Source organism: Scyliorhinus torazame, chromosome 6 (assembly GCF_047496885.1).
Source record: "Scyliorhinus torazame isolate Kashiwa2021f chromosome 6, sScyTor2.1, whole genome shotgun sequence".
Taxonomy (NCBI): domain Eukaryota; kingdom Metazoa; phylum Chordata; class Chondrichthyes; order Carcharhiniformes; family Scyliorhinidae; genus Scyliorhinus; species Scyliorhinus torazame.
This window is the reverse complement of record NC_092712.1, coordinates 227,346,017-227,364,626: the sequence shown is the minus strand read 5'-3', so window position 1 is coordinate 227,364,626 and position 18,610 is coordinate 227,346,017. Positions and strand designations below refer to the sequence as shown.

At 44.8% G+C, this 18,610-nt stretch overlaps 1 protein-coding gene across 1 annotated transcript in view; it reads left to right on the top strand.

The window, feature by feature from the left end:
- The first annotated feature begins 490 nt into the window (after positions 1-490).
- ube2ql1 (ubiquitin conjugating enzyme E2 QL1) overlaps positions 491-18,610 on the top strand; it is a 47,816-nt gene continuing 29,696 nt past the window's right edge. Inside the window, exon 1 of the mRNA XM_072509488.1 lies at positions 491-1,897. Coding sequence (XP_072365589.1) covers positions 1,172-1,897 — 726 coding nt within the window. The 5' untranslated portion in view covers positions 491-1,171. The remainder of the gene's footprint in view (positions 1,898-18,610) is intronic.

Here is an 18,610-nt window from a genome sequence, read left to right as displayed (position 1 = left end):
TTTCATTACAATTAACACAATGCTCAACGATACCATGAAAATTGGCAGTATTGTGCATCATATAGTGCACCTGTAAACAAATGGAGGCAGGATATGCCAAACATTCCCCTTGTAAAATAAAAATGGAAGGAAGTGCACGAATGCACCGTTGAACTGTCTGTTCAGAAGCTGGTGGGCATGGTGATTTGACTGACTGAATGTGTCCTAATTGCTGCCCTCCACCCCCGCACCCACCCAGCACCACCCCAGGCACCGAAGTGCCACCCCGAAGTCCTGCATTTCCTTTGTGTTACTCACGATTTAAAAAAAAATCATGCAAATCGCCAGCAAAGGCACAAAAGGGGCAGGGATTAGACCCTTCAAACCGATGCACAGAAAAGTCAGCTAATGCTGGAGAAGTCAGATGCTCTTTGAATTTTAATTTGAGCAGGGGGTTGGGGGGTTGTTTGTGAGTGTGTGTGTGCGCGGTTGGCACTGGTGAATATATGAGTGCGGGGGTTGACGTAGCAGGCAGCAGGGAGACTGACGTGCGGTCGGTGTTTAATTTATTAAAGCTCCGTCTTGGACGTCAGGTCCGGAACGCCAGTCAAGCAGAGGCAGCTTTCCCACAGCCGCGCTGGGGGCAGAGAGAGCTCGAGCGAGGCAGCCTCGTCTCAATGACAAGCGCTCAAAGCCCGCCCGAGAGCTGATCCGCCCGCACCCCAAGCACATCTTCCTTTGCAGACCTGCCACACTCAGGCTTCGCGGGGCTGGGCCGGAGCTTCTCCAGGTAGACCAATTGGGAATCGTCTCTCCTCTCGCCAGATCTCAGAAAGAATACCCGGCGGAGGTCGGAAGAGCCACAGAAAAAGAAAGGGGATATTTGTCTCTTTTTTTGCGGCAGCTTCTTGGAAGGTTGCGAAGGAGCGGCTGACTGCCAATCCATACTTTTTATTTGCAATATAAATTACGAAGCCGGGAGATTGCTTATTCTATTTGGATTTTTCTTCTTATTTTTTAAAACATGATTTCGTTCTGATGAGTTGGGCCAAATTGCATTTTATTCTTCTTCGCGCGTCGACCACTTTCGTCTCTTCCTCCAGAATTCTTCTTCAGGATTTATTACTGAAAACAATTTGGAGGGGGGAGTGGGTTTGAAGAGAAGAAAAAAACTTGTCGATTTGCTGAGAGAATGGCTACCTTGCTTCGAAAAATTGGTCTAATTCGCCTCCACGATCGAGACACCGATGGTGCAAAACACCAAGGCTCCCGCAAGGCGACCAAGAGCGGCAGCCAGAAAAACGCCAACAAGCAGTGCAACTCCTCGAGTAACGAGAGCATCCTGCTCCAGTCTGATCACCACCACCACTACCACAGCAACCATCAACAACAGCAACACAACCACAAGAGATCTGAGCAACCCCCCTCCACCAAGGACAGCAACAAGGACAAGCAGCAGGCTGGGAGCAAAGTGCCCCCGGCCAGCACCAGCAGCAGCAGCTCGTCCATCCCCGGGCAGCCCCCCAACAAGCAGCACTGCGCCCAGGTCCGCAGCCGCAGGCTCATGAAGGAGCTGCAGGACATCCGCAAACTGACCGATCACTTCATCAGCGTGGAGCTGGTGGAGGACAACCTCTTCGAGTGGAATGTCAAGCTGCTGCAGGTGGACAAGGACTCGGCGCTGTGGCAGGACATGAAGGAGACGAGCACCGAGTGCATCCTGCTCAACCTCAACTTCCCGGATAACTTCCCCTTCTCGCCGCCCTTCATGAGGGTGCTCAGTCCCCGGCTGGAGAACGGCTACGTGCTGGACGGAGGAGCGATCTGCATGGAGCTGCTGACCCCGCGGGGTTGGTCTAGCGCCTACACTGTGGAGGCAGTCATGAGGCAGTTCGCAGCCAGTCTGGTCAAAGGACAGGTAAGGGCTAACATAATACGAACATCTGTCTCCCCAACTCAAATAATAACTCGCATTGCAATAATAGATATACGTTACAACGAAAGAAACTGACCATCTCTCATACTTTTATTTTGCCCCATGATGACGCACATATATTTCACTATTAAAACATCATTTATAAATACTCAGTGTGCCACTGTTTATCAACCTTCAGACATCAATATTGGCCTCATGCAAGCTATGATTTTGCCAGATACTCGGATGCCCAACATTATTTGTTCAGTCATGTAAAGATATCGATAATTTTAGTGGTAGGCAACCAAGTATTGTTTTATGATACTTTAAATTTATTATCCCCCAATTTTGTCACAATGAAATATGCTATCACAGGAAGCCTGCATTACTCATAAAATAAATCAATGTAATTTCATTTTTTAACCATGAGTGAAAAGTCAATGCAGAAGTTTCTCATATGAATTCTTGATACATACAAATACACTAACAATTATAATATAGTCACCTAAATGATTAACTTAAATATTGGTTGTTCCGTGCTACTTTTGTTTTTGCACTGTGTTAATAAAAAGCTGAATCCCATTACAATTTAACAGATGTGCAATTCCGTACTCCTTATTGGATTCCCCTCCCTAAATTCCACAGCCTGCCTACTAAAAGAAAACCCTCAAAATCCTTCTTCAGCCAAGTTTTTGTTTGTCGCTCGTAGCAACTTTTTCCCCAAGGGTTCAGAATTCACCTATTGGTGAACTATATCGTGTTTTTTTTAATGTTCGGCGGAAAACCCCTGTTGTAGTACCAGTAAATAATACACAATTTTATTATATATTTGAGAAATGTTTCTTATTCCTTGAGATTTAATGATTATTTAAATGTACAGCATTGAATAGCATAGGACAACACACTAGTTCAAAATAAAGCAAAAGTAGGAATTCCATCTATTACTAGTGACTCAAAATGGAACCAGTGGATTTTAGCAAGTGACACTCATTTTATGTACTGAAGTCAGCAACATTATTGCAGTTTAGCTCTGGGATATTTATAACTGCAAATTTTGGAGAGGACTCAAATGAAGACTTGGGTGGGTAAAATTTGACTGTTTCTGTCAATAGGTACAAATTAATCGGATAGCATTTCATTTTATTAGCTTAATAATAGAATATGGTAAATGCCAATTTTTATTCGAATTTGATGTGAATGATTGATGCCAATTATTCAACTTCATTAAGTTAGCAAAAATACAGTAGTTGTCACCATTTACCAAGCTAAGGCAGCATGTATCAATGTAAAGTTTTACACTATCTCATGGGATTTGTGATAGTAGTCACCTACCCCAGTTATTGGCTGTACAAATGGACGTGATAGCAAGCCAAGTTAGAGGCAATTTGATGTACAGACACAATTTTAGAAAATTCATTAGCCGCTCTTTGACTAGAAAAGCAAGGATCACTTTCAGCACAACAGTGAGATGCTTGCTTTTCAAATTTAGGCCTGTTTTATCAACAGTGAGGATGATAAACTGCACTGTGCCTCATCTGGGCCACAGCTAATGTGTATGGAGGTGGTAGCAATTAGCATGATTTCTTTTCTGCAGGTTCACAGAGCATGAGAAATTGTTAGTTAGATGCTCCTGTAGTGTTTGATTTTCTTACGTATTGCAAAACTTTTGATTTTTATTGGATGGTGACAGAGACTGCAAAATGAAATAGTTTTGCTTCCATATAACCACTGACACAGCCACTAAAGGAATAGGGATATTTGGAGAAAGGAGAGTAGAGCTTCCCTTCCCATTTATCTGATTTTTCAAAAAGAAAGGAGAATTACTGTCTTGAATTATTCAGTTTTCCTCCCCAGAAGGAGTCAGGAATTGTCATACCCTTCTTCTGGTATGGTAATAGGTATCCTCAGCCAATGGTTGAATGCCTGAGGGAGAAATGGAGGGGTTTGATGTAAGTAAATTTGTCCAGCTGCTGCCTGTTCCAACGTCCCTCTATTTACTAAATGTCAGAATAATATTTATTACTGTGATTCCAGAACATGCCTGAATGACTGTTTGAATACTCCTAATTTGTCAGTTGCACAACATGTATGAAATCATGAATGTATGGGCATTACAAAGACAAAATACTGTGGATGCTGGAAATCGGAAATAAAACATAAAAGTGCTGAAAATATTAAGCGGTCAGGCAGTAGAGGAAAAAACCGAGTCACCATTTCAGATCAAGGACCTTTCATCAGAACTAGCAAAGGTTAAAGATAAACAGCAAATTTTTAAGCAAGTACAGAGACAGAGAAAGGGGGGGAGGGCAGAAATAAAGTAAAACAGAAGGTCTGTGACAGGGTAGAAGGCAGTTGAGATTAAATAACAAAAGGGATGATGGTGCAAGGCAAAAATGTATAGTGGAAATGGAATAAGTAAGAAAACAAAAAGTGCTTGTAGAAAAGGTGTTTATGGCAAAAGCAGAATCGTTACCAACAACTGGTCTCATTTTTTCAGACAGCAGTTATCAGTGCTCGAAGTGTAGTCCAACCAAAATTCCACACAAGTTTAAAGTAACTTTGCAGCTTTAATTTTGACCCATCTAGAAATAAACCTTTGTTTTCCCATTTTATTGGGCTTTATAAACATGAATCACTTATTTTGGTGATTTATGTATCTGTACCCCAGATCCTTTACCTCACTTAAAGACTTCAGGCAGTACTTAATTCAGGTGATAGACGTGCCACATGCCAGCTGGAGAGCTGGCAAGAGTCCCATGTTGCCTCTTTGGGAAAGGCCCAGTCTAGTAAGTGCCAATCAGGCACTTAAGTGGCCAGTGATAGGCCTTTCTCAGGATCAAGGAAATCCCACCTCCTAAGAGCTGAACGCCAATCAGAGGACAGCAGCTGCCCATTGCAGACAGCACCAGTGGAGCATTGGCATTTATCAGCTGTGTACCCACCAGAGGTCGCGGATCAGATCCGAGGCCACAGGTGAGTGAGGGTGGGATGTGGTTGTCGGGTGGGGTTTTGCCGGAGTGTGGGGGAGGCAGCAAAGGCAAGAGTTGGCTTCCATCCCGATGCCAGGTCCCTCAAAAGGGTCTTTGAATGAGGGACTCCCCGGAAGCCCATATCATGTTTGCTTATCAGGTTTCCCTTGTGATCATCCTTACTTGGATTCTGGGGTCTCCTCCATGTTTGCTATTCTTGACCAGCTGCAATCCCAGCAGTGGCTCACACCCGGTATTGGGACTTAAGAGCTGCCATCCATTAGCTCTTGGAACTGAGATCTTCATCCTTAAAGGGCTGGAGATCCAGACGCCGGCAATTAATAATATCATGCTTTCTGGAAATAGCCATGCCAGGGTTTCCCCTGGCTATCTGGTTTGCCATCAGGGCCAGTGCTTTCACCATTAAATTCAGCCCATTGTTTTATTTTTCACCCAAATCCCTTTTTTGATGCAAGGTCCAATGGGTAAACCAGCAGGGCTGGCTACTCTTGATCACTATCTCATGTGGCACTGCTGCATTGTTATTCTGATTATTGTGCAGTGCACAAAACAGATGCCAGACTTCCCCTGCAATAAAAATTGTTCTTTTGTTCTTAGAGAACCTTTGAGGCCTTGCTATCAATTCTTTTCAAAAAGCACAATGAAGTTTAACAGCCTTCCATTTCTTTGTATGGATAGGAAATATTTTTGGAATTTTATGCTGACCCAGTAAGTACTAATATAGTCAAGGGAATTAGCTTTGGCCTAATTGTGAGGAGTTGAGTTAACACAGCTAAATTATAAAAAAACATTGAAACAAATCTGGTTTGGGTGTGCCTACGAATGTTAATGTGGCTCCTTTTGATTGTCAGGATGAGAAACACCTCTGAGTCAGTTCTTGCAAATATCTCAACCTTCCCTGCTTAAATAGGAACAATTTCAAATCAAGACAAAATTGACAGTAGAAAATGTTAACATTGCTAATTTTTTTGAAACTGTTTTAAAAATTCTCCTCATGGTGAAATTACTTATTTAAATACCATTACAACCAAATATAGTATCTTGATGTAACGATTTATGACCAAAATTGTGAGATGGAATGAGCTTGTGTGAGTTGAAAATGCAATATCTAATGTACACTAATTTCTAATGGAGAAGCTTACAGTGGAGCATTTAAAATCCATTGTTAAATTGATTAAATTTGAAGAAATTAATTGAGAGTATATGATTCGATCATATTGTAGTTAATTAAATAAAAACAATAAAATGTCTGGGAAATCTCATAGCACAGGTAGTGCAGCACCTACCTCACAACTAGAGGGTACTGAATCAAAGTCACAAGAATAGCAGGTCTGCCTCCTATCCAGACGATTAAACACCTATCACTCAAGTTTGCCTGCATCTGATTGAGAGAAAGTCGGACTGGTTCTCAGTGAGGTAACTGAATTAAATAATTTGTTGCGACAAGTCTCTGTTTTGCATTGGAGCAGAAAGAAATATTAAACTCAACCATTACTTTTACTCAAAATAGATTAACAATAAAATATATCAGTGTAGGAGACTGTTACATACAAGGTTAGATTTTAGTTTAATTATTATCATTGATCTCAGTTCCACCATGAACAGTAATACTACCTTAGTGCTAAAAGCTTGTTTATTCAATCTCAACAAATAAATATTAGCATTTGTGGTTGGATATTTAAACATCGATTGACCTTATCATGAGATTGTGCTTTTAAGTTATCTTTAAGTTCTTTTCACTGCCTAGCACCATGACCAAGTTAGTTTGGAATTCATCAAGGTGGACAGTTCACCCTTACGTGTAATGTATACCACTAATCTGGATCTCTAAAGTAACGTTATTTTCATCACTGAACTGAGGCCTAAGCACTGGCGATTTAAAATTACTATTGTTGATCCTTGACTGCGCTGTAATTGTGACGATTCACTTGTTTCCACCTCCTCCACAAGGACATAGCAAGAACCTTATGCACTATGTGGTATCTATTCCTCTCCCCTCCCTCGAGTAGAAGAAAGTGACAGTCATTGATTTCAGTTCTACCGCGGACAGTACTACCACCTTAGTCCAAAAGTTTGTTTATTCAATCTCAACAAAATAAATATTAGCATTTGTGGTTGGATATTTAAACTTTGATAATCATATCATGAGATTGTGTTTTTAAGTTATCTTTAAGCCTTCTACTCCTGGAGAGGAATAGATACCACACAGCATTATCCATTTAAAATATATGCGTAATAATTAGTGTTGTCAGCGATGAGCTAGACTTCCAACTCATGAAAATTAACGGCCCACTAAAATGTTTGGTCAAGTCACATGACAATGATGAAGCCTATTCATTTCCTTCGTCCATCTGCTGTACCTGCTTTCTTTCAAAAGGTAGTAATGGTCTTCGTGTGGTAGGCATATCTGATGTTAAACATTTGCAACATAGGGAAAGTTGTTTCTACAAACCCATTTGATCTCCACCTCCAAAACATATTGCATCATATTTGACTTGCATGGAACAGAATATTTACAGTGCAGAATGAGGCCATCCGGCCCATCGAGTCTGCACTGGCTCTCTGAAAGAGCATTCTACATCATCCCACTCCTTTGCCTTATCCCCATAACCTTGCACATTCTTTCTTTTCAGATAGCAATCCAATTCCCCTCAGGAAGTTTGTTCCAGACTCCAACCACATTCTGAGTGAAAATCATTTTCTTCACATTATTTCTGCTCCTTTTGCCCATTATTTTGAATCTGTGCCCTTTAGTTCTTGACGTACTCTTGGGAGGGAATAGTTTCTCACTATTCACTCTGCCCACATACCTCAGGAGATTGAATATCTCCATCAAGGCCCCTTCAGCCTTCTTTTGTCCAAGGAAAATAGACCCAACTTCTCCAATCTCTTCTCATAGCCATAGTTGTTTATCACTGTAATCATTCTTGTGAATCTTCCCTGTACTCTCTCCAAGCCTTTGCATCCTTCTCCAAGTTTAGGGCCTGGAACTCCAGATGAGGCCTAACTGGTGTCTTATATATTAACATGACTTGCTTAATCTTGTACTCAATGCCCCTGTTAATTAAACCTAAGATACTACATGCTTTATTAATGCTTGCTCATTCAATATGCCCTGCCATATTCAATCACTTGTATACATATACACTCTTTGCTCCTGCACCCCCTTTAGAGTTTCTCGCTTTATTTTATGCTGTCTCTCTATATTCTTCACCTCACACTTCTCTGCATTGAACTTCATCTGCCACTTATCTGCCCAATGCATCAATAAGTCTATGTCCTTTTGAAGTTCAAGATTGTCCCCACCACAGTTGACAATCCTTCCAATCTTGGTATCATCTGCAAATTTGTAAACATGCCATAATAATAACAACAATCTAAGTTATTAATATGTATCAAGAAGACTGGACCCCTGGGGAACCCTACCAGAAACTTTCCTCCAATCTGAAATACAACTATTTATCACTACTCTGTTTCCTGTCACTCATCCAATTTCGTACCCAAATGCCCACTTCCTCCTTTATTCCATGATCTTGAATTTTGCTCACAAGTCTTTTTTTTTCTTTTTTTTTAAATAGAAATTTAGAGTACCCAATTATTTTTTTTCCAATTAAGGGCCAATTTAGCGTGGCCAATCCACCTAACCTGCACATCTTTGAGTTGTGGGGGTGAAACCCACGCAGGCACGGGGAGAATGTGCAAACGCCACACGGACAGTGACCCAGGGCTGGGATCTGAACCTAGGTCCTCAGCGCTATAGGCCCAGTGCCACATGCCGCCCAAACTTTGCTCACAAGTCTGTTGTGTGGCACTGTATCAAATGCCTTTTGAATATCTATATACACCATATTAGCAACATTGCCCTTATCAACCTTCTTTGTTACCTCCACAAAAAACTTCAGCAAATTAGTTAAACATGATTTTACCTTAATAAATCCATGCCAGCTTCCTTTTTTAAAAATAAATTTAGAGTATCCAATTTTTTTTTTTGTCCAATTAAGGGGCAATTTAGCATGGCCAATCCACTTTGGGTTGTGGGGGTGAGACCCACGCAGACACAGGAAAAGTGTGCAAATTCCACATGGACAGCGACCCAGGGCCGGGATTCGAACCCGGGTGCTCAGCATCATAGACCCAGTGCTAACCGCTGCACCACTGTGCTGCCCCATGCTGGCTTCTTTATTAATTTGGCACTTGTTAAAGCGATTATTGATTTTGTCCCAAAATTATGGTTTCCAGAAATTTCCCTACCAGTCAAGCTGAATGGTCTGCAGTTGCCTGCTTTATCCTTGCACCCCATTTTGAACAAGGCTGCAACATTCACATTTCTTCTGTCCTCCAACATCACCTCTGTGTCTAAGGAAGACTGCAAGATTATCACTAGTGCGTCTGCAATTTCCACTCTCACCTCCCTCAGTATCCTTGGATTTATCCCATCTGGTCCTGTAAGCTTAACAATGTCAAGTAAATATAGCCTTTCTAATGCCTCCTCCTTCACAATTGTAAATTCCTTGAGTGTACCAGTGACGTCCTCTCTCACCTAGGTAGCATCCTCTTTTGACAGATGCAAAGTACTCATTTAATACCTCTGGTATTTCTCCTGCCTTCGCATGCAGTCTTCAACTTTATCTTTCTCGGTATGCAGGGTGTTCTAGATTTATTTGTCCTACCTTCCTCCTTCAAGGCAATGCAGCTTGACATGTCCTACAATGCTATCTCTTTGAAGATTGCCCATTGTTCAGACACTATCTTTTCTGCCAACATTTAATTCCAACTCACTTGGCTCAGGCGTATTCTCATCCACTGAAGTTGGCTTCCCCAATTAGTTATCCCTACTCTGGTTCGCTCCTTGTCCTTTTCCATGGCTAACCTAAACCTAATGATACACTGGTCCCCTAAATGGTCTCCCAATGTTATTTGATCCACTTGGGTCAATTCATCACCCAGAACCATGGTGAATAGTGCCTATCCTCTCACTGGACCAGAAACATACTGCTGCATAAAATTATCTTGAACGCGATCCAGGTACTCTCACCGTTCTTGTCCATTTGCACTATTCCTATCCAAGTCCATATTTGGATAATTGAAGTCCCCCATTATAATTACTCTATAATTCTTGCACCTCTGTAATTTCTTTGCAATTCTGGAGGGATTCTATGATTTGTTTCTCTACATTCCTTCCACTAGTTGGTGGCTTACTTACTACACTGATCAACATTATTGCACCTTTTCCATTCCTTACCTCTAGCCAGGGAGATTCCATCCTTGACCCTCTGGAACATCCTCTCTGTCCAGCACTGTGATACCATCTTTAATCAATACTGTCACTTCTTCCGCTTTTCTTCATTTCCTGTCTCTCTTATACACCTTGGGATGGTTTGGATGACTTCATTTGGGAACACAAACAAAAACTATTAAACATTTGCCATTGATTTGTTTTATTTTCGCACTGAAATACAGGGTTACAACAAAGTATCCCATCTTACCTCTTCCCCCATTATGTATGCACTGCAATTAAGTCATTTGTACAAAGTTCAAATGTGTATAAACAATTACAAATATAAGGGATTTCCAAACTTCCTATAAATATTAACTCTTCGAGCTTTTGAGACATGACTAGGGTAGTTAGGGGATGGGGGGGGGTGGGGTTGTTATTGGGGGGTCAGGGTGGGTTGGGGAATAGCTGGTTGTCAGGGTGAGTGGGAGGGTGGCCAGGCAGTGGGCGTTGGAGGGGTCTGGCGAGGTATTGTGGTTGGGCAATCAGTGGTGTCATCGAGGAGTGAGGTTTAGGGATGGTAGTCGAGGGTGGAGAGGGTGGTCATGGGGGGTGGGGGAGGGGTGGTTTCAGAGGGTTCCAGAAGCAGCGGAATTTCCCAATGGAAGTGGAAACTTTCAGGGAGTTCCCAAGGCATATTTCTTGGTACATCCCTCCAGGACAGGTAAAATCTGGACTACTCATTCTGTGTTGTAATCATAACCAGTTGGGTTTTCCCGGCTTTGGGAAACCCGACAGCTGAAAGAAGATGAGAATGGTTGAACCCATGAGTTAAATGCCTCTACAGCACTGCTGTGGTCCAGGAAGAGAGTGTTTTCTCTCGGCCCAGAATTCTACCCCATAAAGTCACATCACCCAGCTCTCCCTGCTACCTCCCACAATCCATCTGCCCAGGCATCATTGGACCAGCACATCCTCCCAACCAGCATCAGGACCTGACCTGCCAAAGCACCATCGCAACCAACCCCACCTGAGTTCTTCCACCCAGATCACATCAGTCCTCTTCTCTCACACCCCTGCCCCTTCCTTAGATCAAATTCCTCAGATTCTCGAAAATCCCCCTTCATATGTCAGCTTCTGCATGCAGTCCACCAGTGGATCCACCTCACCCCTCATCTTTTCACAATAACCTCTTTGCAGTGTTAATGTATGCCTACTTGTGACAATAAAGATTATTATTATAATAGTCAGGATACTCCCATGACCACCATTCATTCACCTTCATCTCCCTATTATTTTAGATTCCTCCCCTCTCATATTGGAACCCACCACCACCATCAAAATATCACTCCTTCATCCAATGCGCATACTTGTTCTGTTCCATCTAAATGTCTATCAAGCAGGCTGTCTGTGGGTGGGAACCCCATGGAAGAAAAAAGTTTAAAGGAGCTTTGCAGTTAAATTCTGCAGGATATTTTAATGGGTTTCACAACCTCATAACATCACCATCCACTCCCCTTTTCTGTGCAGAATTCATCACCCAGCTAAACTCCAGGCCATAATGTCTGCATGAAGGATTAAATAAAAGGCCAAAACAAAAATATGGAAGTAGAGAACATGCTGAATAATTACTTTGTACTACTGAAGAAGTCAGTATGCCAGACATCCCAAGGAAACTAATATTAAATCAGGGATAGTGACTTTCCAAAGTCAGTGTAAGCAAAATAACAGTAATGAAGAAAATAATGGCACTAAAGAGTGACAATTCCTCAGGGCCAGATAGTTTCCTTTCCAGGGTATTAAATAATAGAGACGCAAACATTGCAGGTGCTCTAACTATAATCTTATAAAGTACTCTCAATATGAACTATTCCTTTATAATTGAAAATTGCTGTCAACCTGTTGTTTAAGAAAATGGCAGAGGGAAACAAGGGAATTACAGACCTGTTAGCCTACATTGTAGAGAAGTTGATGAAGTGTACGATTAAATGTAGAGTGACTCAGCACTTTGAAAAATAAGTGAAGCAACAGGAATTTGTGAAAGGTAGGTCATGAAAAGGTGACTGAAGAATATTATTTGTACGGACTTCCAGAAGGTATTTGATAAAGTCCATCATTAGTTAGTGACTATTAGCTGAAGTTGAAGTTCATGGAATTATAGTTAAATTATTAACCTGTCCAGGAAGTTGGCTGTCCAAGAAGAGAAAGAGTAGAGATAATGAACGGGAATGTTTGCAGGATGTGAATATTTCTGCCCACAAGGATCTGTGTTGGGGCCTCATCTATTTGCCATATTTATTAATGACTCTCAGATGATAGGATAGGAAGCTCCATGCTCAAATTTGCTGTTTACACAAAGATAGGTAGAACTGTAAGCAATGTAGATGAAAGTATAAACTTACTAAGAATAACATTTTCCAGACCCTTCCACTGGTGGGATTTGTCGACCCTGCCAAAGCCAATGGACTTTTGAATGGCTCCCCACATTTTCCATTCCTGCTCCCACCGCAATGGTGCTGTAAAATTCTGCCCTCTGAGATTTTGATAGATTAAGTGAATGGGACAAAATTGTGCCAAATGGGTTTCAGTATAGGCAATGTGGGGTCATTCAGCTTAGACCTAAAAACTTTAGAACAGGGTGCTTCTTAACTGATGGAAATCTGGAACCAGTGGAGTTCCAAAGAGACTTGGGAATTCACATACACAGAACATTAAAATTATATGAACATATACAAGAGCTAATCAAAATGGATTGCTGACCTATATACCTAGACAAGTAGAATACGAATGGATAAAAGTCATGCTACTGCTTTACAAAGCCCTATTAGCCCACACCTGGAGTACTGTAAGAATTTCTGAGCACAACACCTGAGGAAGGTTACATTGGCCCTAGAGGGAGTGCAGTGTAGATTTACCAGAATGTTACCTGGGGTCCAAGGGTTAAAATCAAAAGGATAACTTACACAAAGTAGGGCTGGATTATCTAGAATTTAAAAGGGTGATTTGATGATGTTTTCAAGATTTTAGGGAAGCTACTGTAGATTGTGTGGTAAACCACTGTGTTGCAATGTGTTGTGTTGTACATGCCTGGGCTTGTCCCGGCTGGCTCCACCTGTGGCTCCTCCCCTCAGGCTCATGTATAAAGGTGGCTAGTTTCCGCCTCCATCCCAGTTCGGGACCAGAGGCCAGGAGGCTAGCTGTTTAGTGTAATAAAGCCTCAGTTACATTCATCACTCGTCGTGTGCTTATTGAGTGCATATCAATTTATTACACTAAACTTCTAAGATGAACTCATCACTCAAGCCTGATCGCCTGGAGCTGCACCCACAGGCAGCCGACGCCACAGAAACTTTTGAGCACTGGCAAAGCTGCTTTGAAGCGTACCTCGCATCCTTCGCCGAAGACTTCACGGAACTCCAGAAGAAGCAGATCCTCCACAGACGGGTGAGCCCAAGAGTCTTTCTTCTCATCAGGGACGCCCCCTCGTATGCGGAGGCAATAATGCTGCTGAAGGGACAATACGTGAAGTCTGTTAACGAGGTATATGCTACGCACCTCCTTGCCACGAGATGGCAACGTCAGGGGGAATCACTTGCAAAATTCCTGCATGCCTTGCGTGTACTCTGCCGGAACTGCGATTGCCGGGCGATATCGGCTACCCAGCAGGCAGGGCTACTGATCAGGGACGCTTATGTCGCGGGCATAAAATCAAATTTTATTTGCCAGCGATTGGGTACACTCAGCCTCCCAGAGACAGTGCAACTCTCCAACTCACTGGAGGTGGCCTCCCAGAACATGGAGGATACCTCCGACCGCGTGGCATCCTCGTGGATCTCGTGGGCGCAGCCATCATCCGACCCGGGTGCGACGCAAGCCTGTGCCGCGCAGCGGCCCACCAACGCCGGAGGTCCGAGGTGCTACTTTTGTGGCCAGGGCAGCCACCCCAGACAATGCTGCCCTGCACGGACGCAACTTGCAACTGCTGTAGGAAGAAGGGCCACTTTGCAAAAGCCTGCCAGGCCCAGCAGCGCTGCCTGCTGCTTGTCGGGGCTGCCCCCAGCTGCCGCGCCACCCGCCATGTGTGACCCATGGGTGCCGACATCTTTGCCGCTACCTTAAATTTCGGCAGCCACGTGAGACCCATGGGGGCCGCCATCATTAGCGCATCCTCCAATCGCCATGCGCGACCCACGGGGAGATGCCATCGCCGCTGCCACCCGCCACGCATGGGGACCACCATCTTGGATGCCATTGCCGATGCCTCCCACCACGCGCGACTCATGAGGGCCGCCATCTTGGGACCACTCCGCTGCCTCCCAGGAGCCTGGCTCACCCGACAGTACGCTGCCCGCCGCTACCTCCGACCGGCCTACCGACCGCCTGCCGAAACTCTACGTCCTTCCCCATCTCTGCGCTGCCCTATTACTGGGGCTCGACTTCCAGTGCCACCTCCAGAGCTTTACTTTCAAGTTCGGTGGACCCCTGCCCCCCCTCCCCTCTCACCATCTGACGACTGAGGCCCAACTGGCCTTCGCAAACCTCACCCCGGACTGTAAGCCCGTCGTCAGACGGTATAGTGCACGGGACAGGGCCTTTATCAGATCGGAGGTCCAACGACTCCTGCAAGAGGGGATCATTGGGGCTAGTACCAGCCCCTGGAGAGCCCAAGTGGTGGTCGTCAAGACTGGGGAGAAGCACTGGATGGTCATCGATTACAGCCAGACCATCAACCGGTACACACAGCTCGATGCGTACCCCATTCCCCGCATGTCTGACATGGTCAACCAGGTTCCGCAGTATCGAGTCTTCTCCACAATTGATTTGAAATCCGCATACCACAGCACCCTATCCGCCCGGACGACCGCCAATACACTGCCTTCGAGGCAGATGGCCGCCTCTACTACTTCCTCAGGGTCCCCTTCAGCGTCACCAATGGGGTCTCGGTCTTCCAAAGAGAAATGGAACGAATGGTTGACCAGTACGGGCTGCGGGCCACGTTCCCGTACTTAGCCAATGTCACTGCGGCCATGACTAGCAGGACCCTGACGAAAACCTCCGGCGCTTCCTCCACACCGCTAAACTCCTGAACCTCACCTATAATAAGGAAAAATGCGTTTTCCGCACAGCCATCCTCGGCTACATCGTGGAACACGGAGTCCTATGATTCGACCCCGACCTCATGCGCCCCCTCCTGGAATTCCCCCCCAATTTTGTGGACAAGGCCCGTCCACTTATCAAATCCACCATTTTTCCCCTGATGACTGAGGCCCGACTGGCCTTCAATCGCATCAAGGCAGATATTGTCAAAGCTGTGGACGAGTCCATCCCATTCCAGGTGGAGAGCGATGCGTCGGACTTTGCTCTGGCCGCTACCCTCAACCAAGCGGGCAGGCCCGTGGCTTTCTTCTCCCGTACACTCCATGCCTCCAAAATTCGACATTTCTCCATCAAAAAGGATGCCCAAGCCATCGTAGAAGCTGTGTGACATTGGAGGCATTACCTGGCCGGCAGGCGATCCACTCTCCTCACTGACCAATGATCGGTTGCCTTCATGTTCAATAACACACAGCGGGGCAAGATCAAGAATGACAAGATACTGAGGTGGAGGATCGAGCACCCCACCTACAACTACAATATCTTGTATCGACCTGGGAAGCTCAATGAGCCCCCAGATGCCCTATCCTGCGGTACATGTGCCAGCGCACAAGTAGATCGACTTCGGGCCCTCCACAATTACCTCTGTCACCCGGGGGTCACCCGTTTTATTTCACTTCATCAAGGCTCGCAACCTGCCTTACTCCATTGAGGAGGTCAGGTCCGTGACCAGGGACTACCAGGTCTGCGTGGAGTGCAAGCCGCACTCTATCGGCCCGACAGAGCACACCTGGTAAAGGCCTCTCGTCCCTTTGAGCGCCACAGCATCAATTTCAAAGGCCCCCCCCACCCCCCCTCCACTGATTGTAACGTGTACTTCCTCAACATTGTTGATGAGTACTCAAGATTCCCCTTCGCCATCCTGTGCCCTGACATGACCTCTGCCACCGTCATCAAAGCCCTGCACAGTCTTTTCACCCTGTTCGGGTTCCCCGCCGACATCCATAGTGATCGGGAATCCTCCTTCATGAGCGATGAGTTGCGTCAGTTCCTGCTCAGCAAGGGCATCGCCTCTAGGAGGACGACTAGCTATAACCCCCGGGGAAACGGACAGGTAGAGAGGGAGAACGCGATGATCTGGAAGGCTGTCCTCCTGGCCCTACGCTCTAGCAGTCTCCCAGTCTCCCGCTGGCAGGAGGTCCTCTCCCATGCGCTCCACTCCATCCAGTCGCTCCTGTGTGTAGCCACCAACGAGACTCCTCACGAGCGTATGTTTGCTTTCCCCAGGAAATCCACCTCCGGGGTCTCGCTCCCGTCCTGGCTGACAGTCCCGGGGCCCGTCCTCCTCCGGAAGCATGCGAGGAGCCATAAATCAGACCCCCCTCGTCGAGAAGGTCCTGCTCCTCCATGCCAATCCACAATATGCCTACGTGGCACACCAGGATGGGCGAGAGGACACAGTCTCCCTTCGGGATTTGGCACCAGCAGGCTCCCCAGCGACCATCACCACCACCACCCCCGACCCTACACCGTCTTTCCCCACCCTCGCCCACCTACCTCACGAACTAGCACCCGCAGACCCACCGGCGACCAACACCACCTCCTCCGCCCATACACAGCCCCCCCTTCACCTCTTTTTGCAGAACATTGGAGCCTGTATCAGAGCGATTTCCTGCTCTCACCATAAGTTGGAGAATTTTATCAACTTTGTTTCCAATTTTCATCCTTCACTCACTTTGTCCACCTCTGACTCTTTCCTTCCTTTCCTCAACTTCACTGGCTCCATTTCTGGGGATAGACGATCAACCAATATTCACTGCTCTACATTGAGGAGACCAAAAGCTTTGCAGAACACCTCCATTCAATCTGCAGGCATGATTCTGAGCTTTTGGCTTGTGTCATTTAAATTTCCACCTTGCTGTCACATTGATCTTTCCTTTCCCTGCCTACTGCACTTTTCATCAGGTGAAGCTCATCAGAAGATCAAGGAATCATATTTTGATTTGGACCTTCTGGACCCAACACTGAGTTCAACAATTTCTGACTCTTCACCCCTATTGTTTCCTTTCTTTTTTCTGCTTTTGGTTTTACTCTTGTTGTTCCCATGTTTTTACTAGCAGAAGGCAGCTGTTCATCACGCTGCCATTCACACTTCCACTGGTCGCACGTTTTGTTTCTTTACTTGTCCCGCTACCATTCCCTTTGGCCCTGAACCACCAACCCGTTTATCATGTAATATCTTCAGTTTTCCACCCTATGACAGACATTCCTTCGTTTTCTTTTGCCTTCCTCTTCCAACATTTCACTCATTTGAAACATATTAATTTCCAACTTCTTCCATTTCTGATGAAAAGTCAGAAACGTAAACTATTGGGTCATAACTTTCTAGCTCCCCAGCGTCGCATTTGGGGAGTGCCACAAAAATGCACTGGGGAACCCGTCTTAGATGTTCTCACTACTTGTTCAAATTCATATAATAACAGAAAAGTAACATTTAGATATCATTAAGTCAGTAGTCCTATTTCCACGGGAAGGGCAAATGAATACACTAAGTGGTAGCAATTTTGCCGGTTGGATCTATTAAGACAGGTAAATGAACCGCAGATCAGTTAGACTGCAATGCAATGTGCAACATTGAGAGACCTTAGCAAATATCAGTTTGAAGAGGCACACATCATGTTTTATGTGAATGTTGAAAAACAAATTTGGTAAGCGAGACAAATTGTAAGATATACAATGTAGATGTTGTGGCCATTCCAAAGAGCAACTCTACACTTTGCCTGGAAGTAAATCAATCCAAAAAATGTAACACGTCACTGTTTAGTACAAAAATACACGTACTATCACAGTTAAGGCAAGTTTAAAGGATTACCAACATAAAAGTCACTTTTATGGGAACAGACCCAAAAAGAGAAGCAGTGTGTCCTTCAACAGAGAGGCCAGTCACAGGCAAACTATCACTTTTCTCTGAATCCCGAAGGTGAACCCGATGAAGTCACAATCATAGTTCAAATAGCCAGGCTGAGACTTTTGATGTCTGACCTAGTAACTAAGAAGCCTGGGGAAATAAAAATCCTAAGAGGCACAACAGTCCTGAGCAGATCTGAGTTATTGTCCTATGGCTAACATTCTAATTAATGTAATTTACTCCTCATCTTTGAACTTTATGAAGCCAGGAATGATAACCACTGGTTATGAAGCAAGACTTTGGACATCGGGTCTCTTTCTGCTGGAGAAGAACGAGTAAGCGGAAATTTAATAGAAATTGTCTGCATTGCACAATAGATTTTGGTAGGGTCAGTGGAGCTGGACAGATTTTTTCACAGTGGGGAGCATGGTGGCACAGTGGTTAGAACTGCTGCCTCACAGCGCCAGGAACCCGGATTCAATTCCGGCCTTGAGTGACTGTGGAATTTG